The sequence below is a fragment of the Molothrus aeneus genome, chromosome 5 (genome assembly GCF_037042795.1).
Source record: "Molothrus aeneus isolate 106 chromosome 5, BPBGC_Maene_1.0, whole genome shotgun sequence".
Lineage (NCBI taxonomy): Eukaryota > Metazoa > Chordata > Aves > Passeriformes > Icteridae > Molothrus > Molothrus aeneus.
In genome coordinates this window covers 3,282,501-3,306,879 of record NC_089650.1, presented here as the reverse complement: position 1 = coordinate 3,306,879, position 24,379 = coordinate 3,282,501, and the positions used below count along the sequence as shown (strand labels likewise).

At 42.5% G+C, this 24,379-nt stretch overlaps 1 protein-coding gene and 1 long non-coding RNA gene across 8 annotated transcripts in view; one reads left to right on the top strand and one right to left on the bottom strand.

Moving 5' to 3' along the window:
- Window positions 1-24,379, bottom strand: part of LMO3 (LIM domain only 3) — a 60,861-nt gene that overhangs the window by 36,263 nt on the left and 219 nt on the right. The window contains exons 1-4 of one of the 7 annotated variants that reach the window (XM_066550526.1): window positions 22,864-23,065; window positions 22,580-22,645; window positions 17,206-17,295; window positions 14,881-15,094 (exon numbers count right to left, since the gene is read on the bottom strand). In XM_066550526.1, the coding sequence (XP_066406623.1) occupies window positions 14,881-15,094; window positions 17,206-17,236 (245 nt within the window). In that variant the 5' untranslated portion in view covers window positions 17,237-17,295; window positions 22,580-22,645; window positions 22,864-23,065. Of the gene's footprint in view, window positions 1-14,880; window positions 15,095-17,205; window positions 17,296-21,514; window positions 21,639-22,579; window positions 23,066-24,379 lie in introns of those variants that run through there. The other 6 variants (XM_066550524.1, XM_066550529.1, XM_066550530.1 and 3 more) reach the window with 6 other exon arrangements.
- The window catches only part of LOC136557015 (uncharacterized), a 3,614-nt gene continuing 592 nt past the window's right edge, over window positions 21,358-24,379 (top strand). Inside the window, exons 1-2 of the long non-coding RNA XR_010783726.1 lie at window positions 21,358-21,628; window positions 23,574-24,379. The exon at window positions 23,574-24,379 is cut by the window's right edge and continues 592 nt beyond it. This is a non-coding gene — a long non-coding RNA (uncharacterized lncRNA). The remainder of the gene's footprint in view (window positions 21,629-23,573) is intronic.

The following is a 24,379-nucleotide window of genomic DNA, read 5'->3' as shown; positions in this document are numbered from 1 at the left end:
GGTAAATGCTGAGTTTCCTTGCCAAAGCCTGTAGCCTTATGAGATTCTCTATGCATCTTCTGAGCCGAGCTGAAGAAGGTTTGGCTGGAACAAAATTGCTTCTCACCAGCAACATCTGCTACGAGATCTGGAGATCTCTGTCATAACAAAGCCTGTTTTCAGATTCCTGCCCTCCTGTAGGTGCTGAGTGCCAGATGAAGGGGCTGGAACAGGATAAATGAACTCTGCAGGCCCTATGTCCAACTGAGGGGGAATTGCCATAAGAATGGGGAAGCACAACCATAAACTCCCGTCCAAGGACCCTTCTGACAAACTCTGCTTCGGCAGAACCAAAGGACAGCTCACAGCAGATGTTCTGGAGAGACTTGGCAACATTAAGCTGAGTTCCTTTGGCAGTGCAGGTCTGTAAGTGCACAAAAATAGCTCCAAGATTCTTAGGTTGAAATTTCAGCACTGGGTGCAAAATTACTGGGTTTTGTTTAGGAAATTTCCCTGTCCAACCATGCAGGAGCCACTCTGGCAGTCACGCTGCTGAGCTGGAACCAAAGCCCATTTGGGGCAGCCCCAGTGACCTGACAGGGACAGGTGCCTGTATGGTCCTCCATGCACCTCACACTCATAAGCCAGACCAGGTTCCCCTTAGCAGAGTCCTGGATCCATGAAGCAATTTATTCAGGGTGTAATAACAAACATTTTGAGCTGGTGCCTCCGAGGAGGAACTAAAGAACCCCCAGGCTTTTGTCCCCTCACAGTCCAAGCTCAAGGTTCCCTGGTGTAACCTGCTGAGCCATCAGTTTCTGCCTTTCTCTGAGTGCCCACAGGTCCCTGAGTATGCCAAGCAGAACTACCTGCACAGTCTCTGCTCTTCCACACATTTAACCCTTTCCTAATTAGTGTGTCTCCAGTAGGACCTGTCTGAGGAGGTTCCCACCAGCGCTTCTCTCACTCTGACAGAAAGGAGCTGTAAAACTGGATAACCTAGGCTGGGGATGCAGGGAAAGGACATGGAGCAGAATGGTACTAGGCTGAGAGAGAATCTGATGTGTTGTCACATCAGCCAACATTGCTCAGAGAGCTACTGCCCAGAGCCTTCACTGCTTTACCCATCCAGCCATTATGTGTTAGAGCTGCAGCCTGCTCTTCCACCCTCTCACAGCATGGGGGGGAAGGGGTTTCAAAGAGGTTTCAGCTGCCCTGCTCTCTGCACACAAAAAAAAAAAAAAGAAAAAAAAAAAAAGAGAAGTACTTATTTGACCCATTTCCACTCCTTCATTTCTAAAGCATGCAATATTGAGGCATCAGTGACAACTGTGTCTTTAACACAGCTGATCTATAAGGACTGCCAGGTAATTAGGTTGCTTGATTTCTTGAGACTTCAGGAAAAGCCAGGAAGCCCAGGGTGGGCACACATGCTGTAATTGCTGTGTAACAAGATGCTCACCCATCTGTCCAGAGCCTTGAGTATTCATTCACTCCAGCCCCACTGACAGACACAGAAGGCCAGTCTGACTTCAGCATTCATAGGTGACATTGCTAGAAGAGGCTTGCCCCCACCTGCTTTTTACTACAGCAATTAAATATTCATGCATTTGCTACAAAGCTTCTAAAGCAGATGAGAAATACTCATAAAACTGGATTTTAATCACCTCACCTTTAGTATTTCATCCCAGACACTTTGCAAATGCTGGAAAAGGTGTTGACTACTCCTAAATAAATGCGTGGGGGGGTAAAAACAGAGACAAACTTCACATGCTGCTCACAGCTCTGTGTCAGTACAAGAGCCTAATGTAAAACCAAGTCCTTGGCTAGTGCTACCATGAGATTTTCATCTGCAGCCCAAAGACAAAGCTGGGGACCCGCTCTCCTCCCTTGTGCATCAAGCTCATGGCAGTGAGAGAACAAGCAAGGAGGGGAAGATAAAAGAAAGCTGGATTTTGCCATAGTCATTACTGTGCATCCTTCGTCATCCTCAGGCACAGCTCCTTTTCTTGTACCTCCCCACCACACATTTTGGGTGAATATTAAAAAAAGCTCTAAGATCTGTTGTTAAAACTCACAAACCAGAAATTCTGCGCTTTGGTGCAAGCAGCAACTTGGCTTGTGGGACTTTTTGGAATCACTGCAGCAAGTGGTGAATGATATATGAGATGAAAAATCCCTGCTCACTGCACACAATTCAGATAGTAAAATCTCCCTGGAGCATTAAAAAAAAGCACTTGAACGTGTCATTTTATTTTTGTCCTGTGCCAGAAGACTCCCTCATCTCTGCCCAAGAACATGTAGCTACCTCAGCTATCACCAGAGATGAGAAAGCACTCGTGGAGCTAAAGGAGATGGGCTCAGTTTACACAGCGTTTCCAGGAAAAGACACAGCAAACCAGACAGAATTATATTGGACTCAGGCCGTCCTCCAAACACAGGTTTTTTGGTCATTTTTTAAAGTAATATCTAATCTCATCAGCCTGACTCTATAACTTGATTGACCTTTGGAGATTGCATTAAGGAAGCAACAACAGCATGCTCAATACAGTTAGGGCCATGAGGAGAAACATTTGATAAAAATATCATGTATGTGACTAGACATCATTTATGTTGGGACAAATACAGGAACATGCTTTGAATTCAGGCTTTTATTCTTTCTTACCCCTTTACTGGAACTTTTTTTCTGTGCCTGCCCTTTGGTGGTGACCTTTTAAATTTGGCAGGCCAAATGTCTGCAGCCATAATTTACCCATCTTTTGACTTGCTGCATGTGGTGCTAGTACAATGGGATAGGAACTTTTTCTTGTGGTTTTTGAATTTTGTGGGGTTTTTTTTCCTTTGGAAGGAGGGGAAAGCTATGGCAGCAGCAATGGAGAACACAGAGGAATGTTGGATTGTTCTCAACAGGGATTTGTTCCTTACCAAAACTCCTGCATGCAGCGGGTAGCCTCTGCTCACACACACACACACAGAGCCCCCCTCATCCATTCCTCCACATCCAAAATGACAGAAGATCTCCAGAATTAATCTTGCAGCAAAACCACTCAGTTTGGAGCACACAAACTGTCACTCTTTGCCAATCACTAAGAAGTGGGGAGTTGCCCAGTTTGCTGGTGTTCATTTTGAGCAGGGGGAGGATGGAAAACTGACAGCAGGAGTACGGATCTACGGAAGAGTGATCTGCCCAGATGCAGATGTCTTGGTGGCTGCATTTACTTTTAGGAACAGAAAGCAGGGGTCCCATCTAAAGACAACTGATGTTGTCTTCTCTTGACAAGTTTTCTTAAATTTGCAATTTAAAATTTTTTTCCTCCCAAATTCCAGTGATGAGGAAGGACGGTCACTTACACTGGCATGATGCATCTGTCATTTTCAGCATTCTGAAATTTTGGGGAAAGCAGCTGTTAACACTTCCTCTTCTCTTGCTTCTTCAATAAACACCAGAGCTGTACCTACTCCTGCCCCTTGTACACAGCAGGAGGAAGAAGGGATTGGGGGATCATCAGACACCTGTCCCTGAGGCAGGGCAGACACAGAAATTCACATGTATCCTCCACCCATCAGCAAGCAACTGCAGTGAGGATGAATTAACAAATTGGATTTGTTTTTTTTTTTTTTGTTGAAGCAAACCAAGAAGGAGACAGCAAAACCACAGCTGGTATCTGCTTGTTCCTGCTGTCAGGAAGATGACATCTCTGGGTGTCAGCACCCAGCCCTGCTGGCAGCTCCTGCAGCACAGGGGTCATGGGAGGGAGCTCTTCAGTGCCTTTTCTCAGCAAACACACCAGGTCTAGGCTAGGTTTGGTTTCACAAGAGCTCAGCTAGAGCTTAAGGACCAAAGAATCAGGGCTTAAAAGCATGGATAAAACAGTTCTTCAAAATTTGGGGGTGGGAGGGTTAATTCTTGAGTGCCTTGCAGGGATAGTGGTATCCAGGCTTACAGTGACAAAAATCACATCTTTCCACTCAGGCAAGATTTTTTTTCTGGGAAACTTAACATGCTTGAAATCATTTTCTAAATCTGTTTCTTTCTCATTCCAATTTTTTTCATTTTTTTTGGGAAGGAGGAAGAGAGGGAGTGGATAAGAAATACTTGTCCCCTATACCAGCTTTTTGATACTCTGCTAAAAGCAACAGTATGCTTGTTATATAATATTGACAGTATTGCACAAATCAGCCAAACAGGAGGCACGTGGGAGTTGGTGGCAAGAACTAACTTTTCCAAAAAACACACCTTGAAACTGGAAGGATGAGGAGAAAGAGCTGGGTCTGAGAAGCAAAGGATTTATGGTGTTTAAATCAGACAGAATTATGAAGTGGTTGCTTGTCTGCTAAAAAGCCTTACACATATATTTATGCAAGCACATATATAAAACAGACAAAAATTACTTTTTCAACAGGTCATGAAGAAAACAGTTTATCTGTCACCATAGTGAGATTATGCATTAATAACAGGATTACTCAGGATAGTTAATTCTGGAGTTATTGTTCAGACACAGTACATACCTATCAAGACTGATAATCTGGCAAATTACAGTAAATTTTTCAAATATATACTGGCTTTTACTCAGAGTAAATCTCGTAGCAGAGGAGGTATATTTGTACAAAGAGGGAAAAGAGGTGGATGGAAGCAAGCACCTGCTTACCACAGCAGGGAGAGGCTGTGCTTGGGATTATTGTGGCCAAATTGTTCAATAACTTGCACTGGGTGCTACCACCACCACCCTACATATTTCAGGGGTGCTCTTACAAAACACACTTGTATATTTTACCTGTAATTATCAGGTGGTGAGAACCTGGGAGGAACAGAGAGAATAAAGAAAGATCCTGTTACAGGAAAAGGCTCAGGCTGTGCTGCACCTGGGGACAGAGAGTAATTGGGACCCTGCCTGGGACCCAACAGGGGTCATCATGAAAGGCCTCAGAAGAGCACAGAAGACACCCAGCTCTGGATTTGTGCTCTTTGTTTTGCTCTCTGACTCCTTTCCCAGCGATTCACTCCGCATTATGACTGAATTAGGTGAGGAGGTGCTGGGGGAAGTGCTCTTGGCTAACTTCACAGCACAGCCAGGCTCATTAAAACCAGCACATTTGCTGCAGTGTGTGCAGCATTTCCTCCAGGTTTTAAGATTGTTTTGGTAAGTGAAGTTCTGAGCAGAAAGAATACATTTTAATTTACTTTTTAGTGGCCCTGTTATAAGTATTCAGTGTCACGCTGGATTTTAATATTTTTTTATTACTATATGGAGCATAAAAAAGTATGAATGCATTTTCTTAATAAAAATGAACATATTCTTCTGGAAGCCTAAAGCTGCTAAGTACACAGCACATGTCCAGTAGTGCAATTTTGGGGCATGAAGAGAAAGTGAATAGAGAACCCAAGGTTCACAAGCATCAACACAAAACCTCAGGGCTTTTTGGTAAAGTTTTGTCTCACCTCCAACTGCTGCTTCCCAGGAAAGCTGTGGAGAGCAGAGCCCATGGGGTGTAGAGCCAAGCCTAGACTTGGACCATTAAATCATTCCTCAGCAGTTTGATTTGGGGCAGTGGGATGTAGGATTAGCATACAAATAACCATCCTTCCTGTCAGAGACAAACAGGGCAAGGTTGTCACAGGTGTCACAACTTTGATTGACACCCTAGACACTGCAACAAGGTGCCTGGCCAGGATGGGAGTCCTGGGTCTGAGCATTGCCTGGACCAGGGAGGTTTATCAACAGCATACAAAGAACAAGGACACAGCAATTCAAGAGGGGTTTGCAGGCAAAGCCAAACTAATTTTAAAGATTTGGCTCTACTGGGGCATGTTTCTAAATTAATAGGACCTATACCTTTCAATAGGATTATTCAGGCTACACCAAGCATGTAGGACATGTTTGTAGGATTAGATTTAATGTTATTTTGGTATAGAGCATTCTTAAATGTATCAGATTACAGATTAAGCAAGGAAGCTAGCGAAAACTGGTGCAGAGCAGCTTGTTATTGCAACTGCCCTCCTCCTTCTTAACACTTTGTATAAGGCAGACAGACACATTAGGCCTAAAAAGACTTCTTTGAAAAGGTTTCTTTTTTTGTAAATCCAAACATCAGATCCTAGAAAATTCTGAATTCTGTGTAAAATTTGTTTAACGCAAATTAGAAAGGGAGAAATGAAATGTGTTCTTTATGGGAAAATGAGTTTTTAAGTTTTCTATTGTCTTAAAATCTTGATTTTTAGTACAAATTTTGAGAAAGAATAGTAGCTCTGAACTGAGCTCAGTCCTGACTTTAAAAAAACCCCCAAGATTTATGTAGAAACAACCATAGTGACAAAAGATAAGAAAATAATTCACAATGATTGCAATTTCCATCCCTATTCTACAGCCTGTAACTCATTTGAACTATTCCTACTGAGAAATCCTTCCTTAAAATGTATCTAAAAGACAAAACCAAGTTCAGTGATTGTTACTTGAACTATTGTCAGAATTTGATACAGAATAATAAATTCTGTTTCTCAGAGTTAACATATTTACAGAAGCAGGGAATTACTAAAACTATTTGCATCAACTTTAACACATATTTCTCTTGAAAGCATCTGCAAAGAAATAACATTATAAAATAGAATAAAATAATATTTATTTTATTCCATGGTGGATCAGTACTGATGTTCAATTCTGGGTTAAATATAATAAACACTACCCACTAAGCTAAAACCTGAGAGACTGAGTAGACTGATATATTTATGGCTTGGACACTTGTCATGAACAAAAATCAGCTATTGTTCTCAAGCCTTTTGAGGATTATATCAAAATATATATAAGAATATTAAGAGAGATGTGATTATTTCTGTACATCAAGATTGAGCTTTGTCAAAAACAAAAGTGTGATAGCAGCAATACAAGAGCAAGGGTGCATTTGCCTCCTGGTGTAGGATAGTCTTTGCTTAATTACTCCAATATGTCAATTACAGTATATTCAAATGTACAATTTGACATTCTCACTCTCACCACCCCACTTCAAAATTCTAAAAAAGACACAATAACATGCATAATATTCTCTGCTCTCACCTCCCACCCCCAAAATATTTTATCTTTGCGTGTTGTGCAATTATCACTTCCACCTGCTATGTGCCAACATGAGGTCTTATCATTTTTGCAAATGAAAAGATGAAAAGTGTAAATTCCATGATTACAGAAGGCCACTTCACTCAAGATCTGCAGGGGAATGTCCCAAGAAACATCATTCCAGAGACACTCTGCTCCTTATAAAATTGGTGATTTTCTCCTCATGAAAATTTCCCTGTGCTGTGTTTTGCTATGAAATAGATCAACAGGGTTCACTCCAATCCCAAAGGAAAATATCTTGCAGTTAAATAATTGGGATAATTGTGCTCTTGGAAAAATAGGTGCCAAACACTCTCCAGCTGCTGGTACCCACAGTTCTGATGTCAAGTGAGGAGAGGGACTGGATCGTGGATTCCTTACACTGGCACTCCATCCCAGCATTTTAGCATGTGCCTAAATTCCTAAATTAAGTCAGCAACTGACCATGCCAATTGCCAGGGGGCTGTCAAAATGCTCAACTATCAGCATTCATTTAAACTCAGTCTTCACTGGTTTAGAGAGGATGAGACCATGATTACATGACCAAGCAAGTACCTGTAGAATGTGGGATGCAGAATTCCCCCATGATTTTTATGTGTATATATCACAGCAAACTAATATACAGAGATTTATGTATGATTTGAAAGGTTTAAATATTTGATAGATTCATACACACAGCTAAGAAAGATGCATGTTTCCAGAGATAACTTGGACATCCTTTTTACTCTTTTAAATGAAGGATCTACTGATCTCCGGAGCCATTTTTAAATGTCCCAAAGAGATGCAATGAGACCTGGGTGTTGAAAGGCCAGCTGATCCAGGAGAGGCAAAAAGCAGCTTCAGGAAGACGTAAAGGAACAGCACCAGAATTATATTACTAGGAAGGAGGTGTGGAACATGCAAAGCTTTTTGAGAAGGTAGGCTTGATTGCTTCAGATATTTGAGTCTGAGAAACTTCAAAAATTCCAGAATACTTTGACCAAAAATCCCCCAAATGTATACCTATTACTTGGATTTATTAAATTGTCATCTATTAGCATACTAAGGAATCTGTTGGGAAATTAGCCATCAAAAAAATAATGCATTTAATAAGGTATACCCAAAATACAGATTCTTAAGGACTGCAATACTTAAGACCAGTTTGATTTGGAAACCATAAGTTGCATGCTGTGTATTTTGATTTCCAAATCCATCATGAATATACTTAACTTCAGTGCGAAGTTAAAAAAAAAGCAATTTCTAAAGTCAGGAGGACTAAAGAAGTGCGTTACAATTTAACCCGTGTTGATTTTGTTGTTCAAACATTCATATCCAGAAAGAAATGCTATCTCTTTTCTGGAAGACTTGAAAAATACAGTAAATAGCAAGTAACAAAATTCAGTAATAGACCTTTTAATTGCATGGTCGAAACTTGAGGGGCTTTTTTCAGTTTTCACTGTAAAATGTCCCCAAAAATTAATTAAAATTTCAAAGAAATTTAAAGAAATACAAATGTGTAGTTTTTTAAGGAACAGATATACAGTAGAATTCAGAACTTTTTAAAGGCATCTGTGTTAGGCTATTAGAACTAAATATAATTCTACTACATTATGCACAGATGCTTTGTTTCACATGAGCTTCTGGTCAAAAATTCAGAAATTTTCCAGTTAAACCTTGGATATCAAATCCTGTGCCACAATGTAGTTGATAATATTTATTCCCAATGTCAATAACTTTATTATGGATATTATTTTATGGATATTTCATAAGAAGTACTGGTCACAAAATCACATCTGAGAGAAAAAAAAATAAATTAGCAAGGATGAAAACAAGAAGCTCACATTTCTTTTAAAAGAGGTTACAGGAAACACTAAGCAGAACTACAGAGCTGTTGTTCTTTTGCCAGGAACATTATCCCATCCTCTGGCACTGCAGAATTACTTCGTCTTCCCCAAAATCACCGCTTTTATTAAGCTTTACTGAGCTGCTCTGTATTGGCAAAACCTTTGTAGTAAAATAATTTTCCATCAAAATACACAGCACTGTAGTGCTGTAATGAAGAGCTGTAGGACAGGCTTTAAGAGGCACGGTACTTTCATCTGAAAAGTCTCCTGAAATTCTTTGAACGTTTCCAGGGGATTAATGAGGTATTTTGACAACACACGAGGAGCGTCTGGTTTTCAAGAAGCCTTATAAGAGGGAAGATTCACATTCTTGAAAATTAAACTGTGTATTTTAAGCCACTAAAAATAACACAATTATTAAAAATTTGGCAGCTCTGAAGAAAAAATACCAGCAGATATGGGGAAACACATGGAACTACTGAAGAGCGTCAAACGTGAGTACACACATTTCACAGCATTTCAACATGACTTAAACACCAATTTTAACAGCTTAATTGAATGTTTCTTATTAAAAGCTATCACAGATGAGCTAAAGAAAGAACAAGCTAAACTAGCCAGAGTGTAACTAAATCAAAAGCATTATTCTTTGCAAGTTGGGTGGATTAACTGTGCATGTTTGCATCACTCTCCTTATCCCTTTCAACAACTGTTAAGGTGTTTGGAGGTTTTCAAAACCTCTGGCAATTAGTAGAAGAGAGAGTATTCTTGCCTTTTTTTTTTAATTTCCAAGACACACTAAATTATACCATTTATGTAAATTCAGAAAAACATTAATCACACACAGCAAAATTAGAACAAGTGAGTTGCTACACCTACCATTTTTTAAAGTATTTAAAAATATTTTTAGGTCATATTCCTGCAAATTACTTGTCCCTTTAATGCATTGCAACAAGGATATTAATGTATGAATAAGGGTTCAGTTCTAAAAAGCTTTAGTGAAGAAAGTGGTCCTCTAAAGCCTCACATCCATAAACACCTCAATACTCCTGAAGACCCAGAGTGCTTAAATCTTTAAAGGTCTACCCTTATTTAATCAAGCTGGGCAAGAAACATGTTGAGGAGGCATTTTGAAAAAATTTATAACCCACTACCCATGAAAATATCCACACAGAGTATTTATACATGCATTTAAGCAAGCTGATATCTTGGGTGTTTGCAATACTGCCCGTGACTTGAGAGAGGAATGGAATCTGCTAATCAGCATCAGGCCACAAGACATTTTAAGTCTCTCTAAACACTCCTACACAATAATTTTTTAAAATAATAATTGCCTTTAGAGTGCAAGCAGTTGTACAGGAAAAAGCTGCTTCCTAAATTCTGCCCTTTTCAAACTGCTCTGAAGCTAAATATTTTACAGAGGCAGCATCTTTATAATCTTTCTGGTTGAACATTACTTTCTGTGGTCATTATTTATAAGATCTTCTCCAATATCCAGTTTTAAAGACTTGGCTTTTCTCAGGTCTTTCAAACTGCAAGCAGGGAAGAGGGAAAAACCCAACGTGTTCTGTCCCTTTCCTCGGGAATGGTGATTTACTCATTTTCACAGCTCTTCAGTGGTAGTTTTAAAGTGTGCTGTATATTTACAAATAGTATCAATACTGAGGTGGAAGGGGAAGGGTGGGGGGAGAAGATAGACTTTCTGTCATCCTCCTCCACGTTCTCAATAAGGTTCTAGATGTGTTTAAGGGCAAAAAATTCCACCCCAACATATTAGTTTTGTTAATCCTTTTCTTATGATCTTGCTTGCCTGGCTAGGGAAATTATGCAAGAAGTAATAAAAGTTCTAATTCAATTTCCATGTTAAGAGGTGGATTTGGGAAAAAAATAAATATATATATCAGAAACCACATCCTTTGTGTTTACTAAGAGATATGCACTCCAACATTTAGTGTCATGGAGCTGGAGTTAAAACCAGAAACGGCAAAGATAATTTAGCTGCATGAATGCCTGCTCTTCAGTAAAATGCTGCCAAAATTAAATAGGAATGAAACAGCACTTTGTAGTCATTGGTTGCTCAGCGGGGTTTGCGTAGTTAAAAACCTAAGTGAAAAGGGTGATTGACCTACATTGCAACTAGCTTAGCACAGCTGTACTTTCATATTTCTGCTGCATCCGAGGAAGCTCATTATTTAATACAACTGAGTTGCATGTGATTGTTGGTCTTTTATTTCACACTTCTAGGGGCCAGGTATTAATCTCAAACGTGCAGCGGGCGTTTCCGTGCATCTGGCAACATCCACGGCTGCCCATTTGCAGGCAAGGCTAAGAGAAGGGATTGCACACTGAAATTAGGAGGCTGCCCAGGGGTAGGAGAACCTCACAAATTTATAGAAATCAAATGAGCAGATGGAACAGAAAGCAAATCCCTTGGCACCCCAAAGGCCAACGCTCTGCTGTTTCCCTATTGTTTTGTGCAGAAGCAGCCCAGAAGGTGCAACCAAAGCACATTTCACACAACTCATACCTGAGGTTTAAATAAGTAATAACATTCCAGTTAACAACCAGTCTGACATGTTAACAGCCCAAGGGCTGTTAACATAATGACTGGTCATTAATGGCAGTAATGACAGATTTCAAAGGGAATATTGTGCTTGCAAATGGACACGCTGCCAGTCAGAAGAGAGGACAGAGCAGGATAGGCTGATGCATTAAGATGTCACCATACAGTTCTGGAGGAAAAGAAGGGGAGAAAAAAAAAGTTCTTGCATATTTCACTTCTTATAAATGGACTTGAAATATTGGCGTAAACCTAAGTTCCTCAAATTAAGTCTTCACTTCCTAACCCAGGAGTGTATAAGCAGAAGACAGAAGCCTGCAGGGGAATTATCCTCTGCATATCATTTTCGGGGAGTGTGTTATTGCTAACGCTGAGCCCTTTCTTTGCTCAAGTCAGTTCCCATCCTCGTTAACAGAGCAGAGCCCGCTCCTGCCGTGGTCACCCCGGCACCTCAGGAACTGCTGGAGTGCTGAACAGGAATCACATTCCAGGGCAGAGCCTCTCACACCCACAGCATCTTTCAAGCTCCTTACTTCATTAAAGACTCCTTCCATTCCCTCAATCCCTCCTGATCCAGAGGAAAAGGGTTTAATGTAGTATAATTAACTAATTTTACCAAAGGAGACAGCTAAAGCAAAGCAAGTTTTGGAGTTCTGAAGATGCCGACTATTTATAAGGAGCTCAAAGTGGGGACCTCAGGGCTCAGCTGCAACACGAGAGCATGCATCAGGGCTGAGGGAGGGTGCAGATTTTTTTGGCAGGCATCTCTAAATGAAAGATACTGGAAGTATTTTTGCAAACAGGCAAAGACACAATCACACCATTTACGAACTTAAACATGAATTCTAAAGCACCCAAACTGGCTGCATGATTGCTTGTAGCATCTGTAGAATGTCTGTCTTATTGAAAAGCATAATGAACACTGAGAGACAAGTTAATAAGCAATTTTACTCTTTATAGTATCGTTCAAGCCACATATCCTCTAGAGGGCACCACATAAATTAATAGGAAGCCAGAACAGTTTTATACGCAGCGAAGGCTCCCTTTATGGTTAAAAAGGAAAAAACCTAAGAAGATAGTTTGAAACCATAATCAAACTCTAATGTGATCATTAGTACAATGCAATTTGTTCCTTAAATTCATATCAAGTGGGTTACTAAATATGAAAGCTTATTTGACTACAAAGCTAGAGAAAATTTAACTAGTCTGTACATTAGCACTAAAAATATCACTTTTATAGGTTCACTGCATAACTAAGTAGATAAGATGCAATGAGGCAAATGACTATCTGCAATTACCTTAAGTGCATCAGTTTGAAGTTTAGTGTAAATACCAAGTTTAAATCTATGCACTCACAAGTATCACCAAAAGGAAAAAAAAAAACACAACGAAATAGCTCCATTAAGACTCAATAAATCCAGAGACAAAAAACAGAAATATCTTAAAACCAGTTATAGGATTTCTCCTGTATGCTGGTTTCACATGCAAATGTAAAAGGTGTTATGTATGAAGAAATAAATGAAACACCAGTTTGAATGTGATTATGACAAACAACAACAACAAAAAATCTCCTTTCTCTGAATCACTTAGTATGAGTTTTAACAATCTGTTAGCAAAATATTTACTCCTGTTAAACCCTCAAAGACCAGAGAGCAAGAGCGTGTGTGAATGCACCTGTGCTGGGGAAATGCTTTGCTCATATCTTTGCTACCACATCATTTCTGGTTTTGATTTTAAACATTTGATTTCAAAACATTAGATCTGCTGCACTAGCACTTGGGAGATTCAGTAAGCTCAAAGTCTCGAGTAAATTTGGAACTCAGATGAAACAGCCATAGCAGTTCTCTCGCTCCTGCAGGCATTTGTTGTATAACAAAGATTAATAAAATGGGGTTTAAAAATTGGGATGTTACTTTCCCGCACCAAAACCTTTTTCAAACCCTCTCTACACACACTTACCAAAAGACCACAAGTGACCTAAGCTCATGTACAACAATTCCCTTCTGTTCCACCAGCTTTTAAAAGTGAGGTTTTGTTACCTACTACTTTGGCAGCTTTAACACATCAGGTTTGAGATGCAGCCTCTATGCTGAATTCCCAGCCCTCTATCTTGGGTTCAGTTCAGAGCTTGAATAGGTAGCAGAATACTTTTACCATTAAGTCTAAGCCCATCTGAAGAACCTGATCTGCCTTTCAGCCCCAGTTCAACAAATGCACAGTGGATTTTGGAAGGTTTTTGTTCCATCCATTTTTTCTAGAGGTGGTTACATGGAGAGCCAGAGTACTGATAGTTGTCGGTGCTTTAGTCCTGATTCCTGTTCCTACCTACTCATGGTGTATAATTTGGGAACTGATCAGTGCATGGGAACCTCTCCTATTTGGAGCCTGTACTTAAGCGGAACTTGGAAGTTAACGCATTCAAAAAGAATTTTAATTTTCCCCCAATGTATTAGCGACTTCAATGTCCCTTTAAAAGGAAAAGGCTTCACTGACGGGGCAAGGGAAATATTCACAGAAGTTCACCTTAGCCTGGAGCAGCTAGTCTCATGACACCCCCTCCACAGGGAGGAAAGGTGTTACTGTGGGGAATAGGTGCTTGGAATCACCCCAGAGGAGCCTTTTCTCTCTATTTTATTATTGAGAGCCCAGGGACACTAAACTTCCCAGTTAAACTCCATTCATGCAAAGCAGCCCTATTGACACACGATGTGTAGATAAACTACCCTGGTGTTGCTCATCCATACTTTGCTACGAGTTATTCCTCAAATACTTTTGAGAATGTAGGTCCACAAGCAAACGAGAAGAGAGAAAAGCAGGTGCTGATTTGTTACCCCTAACAGGTGGCCACAGGTTAGCCAGCATCCCACCTGGGCTGCCAAGTGAAACCAGGAGCAGAGTGGCTTGGAGTTTATGGCTATTAAAAATGGGGAATTCAGTTGGCTATCCTGGTCCAGCTTCACACAGCTGAGTGTCAGCCTTCCTAAAACTTGAGTGCCACAAATGAAATCCTTTGGCAAACTAAAAGGACAAAAGCGAAGACGGGCGAAATGTCCCTCACCTGCAGGGTTCCAGCCCTGCCCTGAAGCTGGGTGAAAACCACAGAACTGGTTTCAGGCTGTGACATCTGGCCACCACCGTGCTGCCAGGAGGAGGAGGGGGAGCGGGAGACCCCCACCTCCCCAGAAGCACAGTGCTGTGGGGAGCAGAGGGGAATTACTCTTCTCTACACCAGCATCAGCATCATAAATCTGGCAGCCACCTCCACAACCTGCTTGTGTGCGCTTTTTGACTCAGATTTTAATTCAATCTCCATCTTTCAGTATTTGTTTCCTCCAAGAGTCAGCCTTGCAGCCCTGCCAGTGTGAGAGCAGCTCTGCAGGAAGGGCTGAGCAGGTTTCCCGAGCTTGCCAGCGAATGGAAGAAGGCCGTGACCTACCTCAGATAGTCTCTGCGACAAAGGATAAGGTTGGCTTTGGTGTACAAGGTAGAGCCCACCTCCCCCAGGCGACAGTCACAGCAGGCACATTTCAGGCAGTCCTCATGCCAATATTTGTCCAGGGCCTTTAGAAGATATCGGTCTTTAATCTTACGGTTGCAGCCAGCACAACCTTTCGGCTTGGTGTCTGGCTGGACTGAGAGCATTTGTATACCTGAAATACAGTAAGACAAGAGAAGACTGAAAATAGATATTCTCTCAAGTACAAAAAAACTCTTGCCCTTTTCTTCCTCCACCTTGCTTCTCCCCCCGCCGCCACCCCACATCCAGTTCATTTAAAAGTCAATGGTGTAGGTAGTATAAAATAACCTAGTCAGACCACAGCGAGCTGAAAACAAGGCTAAGATAAATTTGAGAGCAGAAACTTCCACTGCTCTAAGTTCCACAGCTTCTCTTTAACACCTCATTTACCTGGTCTCTTTGCTGAAAAGAAATAAGATTTAAAAAAAATAACACGAAATGTTAAAACAGTCCAGTTGAAAAGTTGCCCGATTTCAGCCACAGTATCCAATATTTAGCAATGCGAAATTTAAATAAACAGCATATCTCCAATACTCAACCTAAAATTTAAATCAACAGGATATCTATATCTCAAACATACTTAAATCCACATATTTGGACTTATTTGCACTATCTTTATAAAATATAAAAGAACTTAAGTTTTTAAAGAAGAAAAGATTGGAGCTTTTAGAGACATGGTGCAAGAGTTTCTGAGAGATTTGACATAGAAATTTTGGTGATGTTTTTTTAATATTTTTGTTCTTTTTAGACACAATAATGAAGCGACAAGATTTCCAAAGACTGCAGTAGCAGCAACGCCAGTCACAACCTGCAGTGGAAGGACCTCCTGAAAAATCTGACTTAAAATAATCTGCACAAGGTCAGAGAGGTTCTAGTTTGTCAAGAAAAACAAAATAAAAATGCTGCCCCGCTTTCCAATCCCAGTTTTAGCCAACAGCTACTTCAGGACAAGGAGTACAGTAGTGTCCATTAAGTACATATACACCTTTTGATGTAATAGCTGAGAGCATTTAAAAAAACATTCAAACTCCTGAAACACTGTTTAATGGACAGAACCAGTGAAAAGGGGAACACAGCTGAGTGATGTTACTCAGAGCAACACAGCCAGCTTCCAGGGATCCATTCAAAAATCAATTGCCCTCAGCTTTACAGTAAATGGGGAGAGGTCACTGCCCCAAAGTGCTCACAGACTGGTCTCTCTGCTTAGCTGCATGAGCTGCCACCCCAGTGCACTCTGACTAATTCTCTCACAGTTACCTCTTAGGATAAGCAAAATAACAGCCCTGTGGATATTTTGGTGGACATCAAACAGGGACAGGAGAGAACGGAAGAACCGACACATTGTTCAGTAGGGGTCACCTCACTGTTTTAAAGCCAGTGATGCAACTTCAAAAAAAGATACTACTCACTAGAAAGTGTCTGAATATTGCAATGAGAATTTGTCAAGACTGGGGAAGGAATGCTGTTGCCAACAAGCAAATCCTACTCCAACGCTCGAGGTTTGGAACCCTATTATTATCATCCAGAGATTGGGAATGGTTGAATAGAGTCTCATAGCAAAGAGGAGCAAATTCAAGAGCCCCTCACCATAAAGGCTCTACTACCTGGAGTTAAGAAAGCTTGGCAGTGTCAGCTTCTATCAGCAGACCTTGGCTGGTGCTGTAACACACCACCACAGACAGGCAGGCTCAGAGTTGAACACAGACGAGTTTGGGGTTGTTTGGTTGGGTTTGTATTTGCTTTTTTGTCATCCCTCATAAGAAAAAGAGGAAAACCAGTGTAACCTTTGAAGCAATGGCAGAGTGTGCCTTTATGGATGTTAGGGCTGCAAAAACAACAGGCTAAGGCATCCCAGGGAGCTCTACAGAGGTGTGTGTAGAACACATGGAATTTACATGGAGTGCAGGGACTGCATGGCCAGTTAAGTGACTTTCCCAAGCTAACTCCTGAGTCTCACCTGCGAAGCTGATTGCTGAATTAGAAATAGTAATTCCTATTGCAACAGCAGCCTCGCTCCTCTCTTGGCAATGTAGCCTATCACATACCTTGGAGCAATGGAGGAGCTGTTCAGGGGTGTGCAGGCAGCTCTGCTAGCAGACACCCCAAAGCACCCCAGCAGTGCTGCTGCACAACATCTAAATCTCCTGACAGCAGTGTAAGGTCTGTATTTTTCTATCAACCAGTATAAAAATTGTCAGTGCTGTCCCTCCCATCACTCCCCAGTTGATGCTCATAGCTCCTCACCACGTAGAAACTCCCAAGATCTGTCTCTCATTCCCAAGGGGGAGGATGAGATCCAGTGACCTGCGCTGGGCTCCACAGTCTGTGGCAGATCTGGGAATGAACACACACATTTCCTCTTGAGAAGGCACCATGAGACAAAGGCTGAGCCTTTACAGCATCTTCAACTGACAGCTGACTCCCCTGAATCCAGGGTACATCCATGAAACAGCAACGTAACATGGCTACAAATAAATGACTCAAAGCAGTGAAAATATCAGAGATTTTTGGTAAGGAACCTATACCAGACTGTAAAGGGAACTCCTGCTGAAACTCAAATAACATTGCTTGGTCAAAAAGCCTTAATCTGTAACGTTGCTTATCACAGTAGAGTGTAAATATCCACCAGGTGCCAACAACGGGCTTATCCCCAGACTGTCTCTTTGGCCATATAGAGGACAAATGCATAAAATCAGCCACAATTTGTATAAACTTCTTGTAACTCAGTTTAAAAAAAAAAAGTTTAGAAGCATGAAGGGCTGTTCTAGGACTTTAATCTTTAGCTCGAGGGAAACCAGAATAAACTAGGAGCTAACACAGTTAAAGGCTTTAACGAAAAAAATCTTAATGTAAAAATTTCATCGCCTGATAAGGAAGCGGGTTAGAGAGTGGAGGCTGACAGTCCCTGATCCAGGCTGATCTACTGTCCTGAGCTGTCTGAAGGGAACAAGATGCCACAGAAACACAGCCAAACAAGTGAGTGTCTGAGCAGATTGCAGTAATCAAGCCTGATAATTCCCGAGGTATACGCTGCAAACATGAGGTTATTGTATTACAAATAAAACTGCAGCTTGCACATAGCCTGCACAGCTTTTGAGATGCTCACTACATGAGGAAAGTAGGCAGAGCCCTGTCATTCACACTGGTTAGTCCAAAACCTTCTTATAGGGACAACTGCAAAGGGGCAAACACCCCATGGAAGAAGAATTTGCAACCCTGCATGTCTGTTTTCCTGAGGCAGGGAGAGAAGGTGGTGCTGACACCCCACTGGCAGCATCTTCAGATTAGGGATTCTATCTGCAGCAGCTTTTGGAGGGAAGGAATGCTTTTCTCCTCTGATAGACCTGATCTCACTTTACATGCAATGAAGCTGGTTCTATTTTATTATTTCAATTTCCCCAAACTACTGCTTCATTGTAAGAAAAAAAAGGAGTTATGCTTTTTTTGGTAGTGTAGAAAGGTTCTAAACAAAGTCAAGAAGTGTTTGACATATCTCTGAATTTGAAAATGTCCTTTTCTTCACATGCCCTGTTTAAATCCCTTAGTTTTGACAACAGAACATTCTATTGCCTTTTCCCCCTGTATTTATATGAACCACCCTAATGCAGATCACCCCACAGACCATCTCTCTCCCCCCTTTAACATTCCCATAAGGTCTCTGATGCAGTTGCACTTTTCAGATACATGCTTGTGTATTTTTAGCTCTCCCTTAATTTGGCAATAAGAATACCTTGCAGCTCACTGTCAGCCAGCTTTTCACAGGCTGCAGTTTAAGTACTCATTTATTCCCTAGGACATGGGAAGGGCCTTTTCAGAGGCTGACAGCACCCGCAAACCCATCCAAACCGCTCACTGCTGAAATATCAGGTGGCAGTGCACAGCGCTGCTGCCTGGCTGCCTTCCTCTCCCCCTCCCCCAGGAAAGCAGAGCTTATGGAGCACTTTCAAAACATCATACAATTCCCTAAGTGCTACAACCCAGGCTGTGGAAAAAAAAGGAAAAAAAAGAAAAAAAAAATCAAACCCAGCTTTCCCTTCAGTTCTGCAGAGTTCTACCCATGCTCTGCATCACAGAGCAGATCTGTTCTCAGAACTGAGGAATTTCAGTGCCTAGTCTGTCACTGTCAAACAAACCCTTTTTATTTCACCCCAATATGCTTTCAAGGGCTTCCTCTATCCTTCCCTCTGCTCCCTCCCTTCCTCCACCCCCAGTCCCCAGGATACTGCACATAAACTGCAGAGCTGAGGCAGGAATAAGACTTCTTCATCACCAGTCACCCTCTTTAGGATTTTTGAAGGGAGAACTTAAAAACCCGACTTGCAGGGTTTCAGATTTCTCTCAATCTCCCTAAATAAGTTCAATGCAACTGACTCCCCTCCCTGTTTATTGTTATTATGGTGTGATGAAACACTGTCAACTGATTTGTGACTATGATTTCAGGATAAAGAGGAATGGTTGCTGGAAAAAGCTAAATTAGGCTCCCAGGGAAGGCAGAGAAGCAAAAATCCGTCTCACTCAAATCATCACCCTTCTCAAAAATCAAGGGGAATGAGGATTTGATGTAATGAACTATATTGTGTTAGTGATTTAGAAGCATCTGTAAGCGAGATTAGTCCCTGATGGTGCTGAGCATGGCATCAGACACTCAGAACTCAGTTCTTGTTTGTGGTACAGGCAGTCCTTGGGAGAAAGAGTTCTGTTATGCACTGGATCTCTTACAAACTTTTAAAGACCACTCTTCCCCCCTTTTTCAGAAGCATGCACACAGTTCCACCAAAGACAGTAGCACAAACAGCACAAAAGGGAAACTTGCCCCTACTTAGGGGGAAAAAAAAAATTGAAAAATCAGTTTGGAGCAAATTAAGCATTGTGTGCATCAGTCTTTAAAAGCAAACTGACAGACAACATGCAGTCAACAGGAGAGTTAGGGGTTCAGGAAAAGATAAGAAGAATACTTTTCTGCTGCTTTCCCACTTTGTAGCTTCATCCTAAAAGCATTCAGAGCTCCAGTAATTCAGGGCAACACACACAGACTCAGGGAAAAAAAAAGAAAAAAGTTGAGGTTTCAGAAGCTAAGAAACATTTCAGAACTCATATGTAGCACATCAGGAGTCGTAACTAGTTTTAGATTGGCATGTAAATTGTTCTGTGGAAAATTCTTATTGCCTCCGAGACCCTGCTATTCTGAGTTATTTGACAGTTTAAGGGAAATCATAATTAAAAAAAGAGACATAAATAATAGCCTGTGCAGTGTGGTGCACAGAAATAAGTGGAACCATTTCATTTAAACTCTGGTGAGCTTTTAATTGCCTGGATTGCATTGTGAAGCAGCCTAACGGTTGATTGCCTCCATTATGCTCTCTTGTTCTGTGCCATTCATCCGCACAGGCTCAGCTTCTGTAGTTAACACAACAAAGTAACCGCAACTCCATAACACTCGGGGTTTTTTTAAAAATAAAAGTAAGGATTTCAGCACTCTGAATATAGCCTCTCCTGTATACTTTTGAGTTAATTTTCCATGGTATATAGCTAGACTTCACCTCCTGCCCCTTCTTCTACAGAGGAATCTGGGTTTTTTTCTTTATCATTTTTGATTTTTTTTTTTCTTTCTAAATAAAGGATATGGGTTGGGAAGGAGGGGATGGAAAAAAAAAAAAAAGAAAAAGGAAAAGAGAAGAGGCTAGGCAAAAAATAAAAATGGGAATGCAGTCCCACAGCTGGGAGCAGTGATACAGATTAAAAGAATTTGGCCAACATGGCTAGTCGATTGCCAAGAGACACCAAACAAAAGATTTCTCTTCTTCTTTCCCCTTCTCTTTTTGAAAGCTAGATTGGGCCTAAAAGCTTGTTTCTCTCTGTTCACTGGCCCAGAGCATCCCTGCAGGCTGTAGCCCCCTAAGGGACAGCACAGCAAATAGATGTACCCAGATCTCAGGGACTGGAGCTGCTGAGCTATGTTCCTACCCCTGGCATGTCCCCCATCTCTCTCCCCTAGTCGTCCCCCCCCCCTCCACTCTTCCCCCCCTCCTTTTTTAGAGCAGTGGTGCTGGGAACCAATTTGATTCCCTTTTTCTCCAATGCAGCTGCAAGGCTCAGAGATACTGACATTTTTCCACTCTTATCAGTTTAATTACAGTTACCATGGCAGCAAAGTGCTAGTGCTTGGCAAAGGCCAACAAGAGATTTGCAAGACTGAGTTCAATTTTGATGCAGCTCACATGCAAAATGAAAAAAATAAAATAAATAAGAAACATATACTCCACAACAAAGAATCCCTTTTCGGAATTAGACGCTCAAGCCTTTTATGCCAATTCCTTTCCGAGCATCCAAAGGATGGGGAGAGGGAGGTGTCGGGGACGGCGCGTCGCAATGTTTGTTGCACCGAGCGAAAGGAATCGCTTTAAAGAGCGGTCCTACAGAGCTGTCCTATTCGGAAGCGGTGTTTGGGGTCTGCTCGGAGCACACGCTGGCAGCGCGGTGAGGATGGAAGAAGAGGAAGGAGGAACCCCCCGCCTCCCCCCGGAGCGCACAGCTCCGGCCACCGCCACCTTACCAAAACTTTTCTCCTTTTTCTGCATGAGTTGATTTACGGGCGCCTGGAGAGCTCCTTCTCATTGAAGCACCAAATCCCGGCAAAAGTAGCAAGTGCTTCCTCGGCTCGGGTCAAGTGAGCGGGAGCGCGGCGCGCCGCAGCGGGGGCGGGGGGCGGCGGGGCCGGGGATGAGGATGAGGATGGATGGGGGGACGGCACACCCCGAGCGGCGGTGGCGAGCGACAAAGCCACATGCTGCCCTAACTCTGCCGTAAGCCTATAATCCCAGCGGTCTCTTAGCTTTGTTGTAACAAATGGGTTTGATTAAACTGTCACATGCGGCGTTAGGCATACCGTATCGCGCTCGCTGGGAAGGGAGAAGCGGGGGGAGAAGAAGAAAAAAAAAAACCACCAAAAAAAAAATTTAAAAAAAGGAGAGGAGAAAAGAGAAATGCTGGCAGACAGAAGTAGCGCTGCTGCCCTTCCCTCCGGCCGCTCCGGGAGAGGGAGGACGCGGGAGCCCGGACCCCGCAGCCCGAGCGCGTCCCTGCCGCCCCCCGGGCTCCCCGCCCCGCTCCTGCCTCCGCTCTGCCCAAAGGGTTAACCCTGCACCGAACCAGCTGCAAATTAAACTGCTGTACGGGGAGGCTTGTGGATTAAAGCCGGGGAGTGGGAAATTAACCGACTCCCTTGGTAATTGAGAGCGTGTTTCGAGAAGCTCTGGAAGAAGCAAGAATAATAATAACAATAATAACGGGGAGGGGGGTAGTGGTGGGGCTGCAATTCATTGTTAACTTTGACTGCTATTTCTCGAGACGTGCAGTCGGAGGGGTTTCGCTCAGCATCCGCTGCTTGCATGTATTTCATGTCTCATCATAAAAATAATGAAGCCTCACATGATTTAAACAAAACAGTCTCAGCAGAGCTGCAGCTCGAGTGAAAGTTGCAGTGCAGAGATGTGTGTGTGTGTATTGCAGCCCCGGCTTATGACTCAGAGAGAGAGAGAGAGAGAAGGAGAGAGAGAGAGTGATGCAGGCACACATACACAAATGACCCAAAGCTTATGTACACAGTTGCCTCACTTACCTTCTCAATTAAGCGATACAGGGGAGGCAGTTCAATAAGCACAGTGGCTGCTTTGTAGCTCTTCTCCTTGGAAAAGGTCAAAAAGAAGCATTGTTTGGGGAAAAAAAATAAAGAGGGGGTGGGAGAGATGGGGAGGGAGATCGCTATTCTTTAAGTTTAAAATAATGAGGTCCTCAAGGATCCGCCAAGTAATTGTGTTGACCGCATCCGAGCTACAGGTGTCCTCCTTTTAGTATCTTGCAGTCCAAGGCTGTCTGTCTCCGTCCTGGCTGAAGACAACTTACCTAAAGCAGCGTGTGAGGAGCCGAGTTGAATGAAGTCAGGGCTTTATCAGCTGCAAAATGCAATCCCTTACCAGCCAGACATAATACAGCAAAAGAAAAGGTCACTCAGTTATTACTGAGCCAGCAGAGCCCAGGCAGCTCTTGTGGAAGACCACAGAGAAGCAGCTCCCTTCCGATTTAAGGCTATTTACCTCTCTCCCCCTCCACCCACCCACCCACCCTTCCTCTCCCCCCTCCCAACTCCCCCTTTCTCTCTCTCTCTCCCTCTCGCTTTCTCTCTCGTTCTGCAGCTCGCTCAAGTACAGCCGCCCTCGGAAAGTGCAAAGCAGCCAGGAGACAGATTGGGCTTTGTTGGTAATTTCCCATGGTGAAAATTTACAAGCCTGCAAGTGCAGTCAGCAAAACCACATGCATATGCTAGACACAAACACCAGGGACACACGCACACACACACACACAAGTGACCTCTGCCGAAGCGGCTCGGGATCACCTTCCCAGAGAGTGCTCCAGGAGCACACCCGGGCAGCCAGGGGAGCCCCCCACCCACCATCACTCCTCCCAAAATACTTGGCTCGAACAAAACCAGAAGTTGCCCACGCAAAAAAGAGAGAAAAAAAAAAAGAAAAAAAAAGGCAAGATACATATCTCTCTATTAATGAGTAATGAGAAAAATCCCTGAAGGTGAAAACTCTGCCTCTCTCTCGTGCTAGGTCTGAGCTGCTCTGTGGAAACTCCGCTGCGAAAGTTTCCTGCTCCACGCACGGTCCCTGGCCGTGCCACCCCCGGGCCTCACCTGCCACATGCCACCCACCCCCGACTGCACTTTTGAAGCTGAATGCTGAAGGAAGCCAAGCCATTCACCCCCTACAGCATCCTCATCCCAGGACCTGAAAGCAGATCCTTATCCTTTCTACGTAGCGTTGGAGGAGGGGAAAGATAATAGATATGTGGGCTGTTAGAGGTGCTGAGCACCCCTGACCACAAGACAGACAGACAGACAGACAGACACGCAAACACGAGAGGTAGAGCACACTTTGATACCCAGTCACGCTCACAGATGACTGTTTCTTCGTGTTTTATAATAAAGATGTTGAGCCTAGCCTACTGTAAATAAAGTTAAAAAAATCCAAAGCATCTTCCTCTAAGAGCCATCTGCAGTTGGAGAAAGACCAGATTAAGAATTTGTGAATACAGTTTTCAGACTTCAAAGTGAATATCTGTTGTCTGCTATTAGAAGCACCACGCTAGATTTCCACAAAGCTTTGAAAGATGTCAGCTTACAATATACCCTAAATTTGAATGACACTCATATTATAGAAGTCTTTCAAGACCCAAGAAAGATTTAAAAGCATTGAAGTGCCCTGCCATCTACACCCCTCCCTCGTATAATCCAGCAGCTCTAATAAAAATCAAAGCAACCTCAGAAATGTATATGTTTAGGACAGGTTCCCCCACCTCCCCCCCCACATTGTAAGCTCCTCGCTTTTTTTTTTTAATACATATAAATATACATATA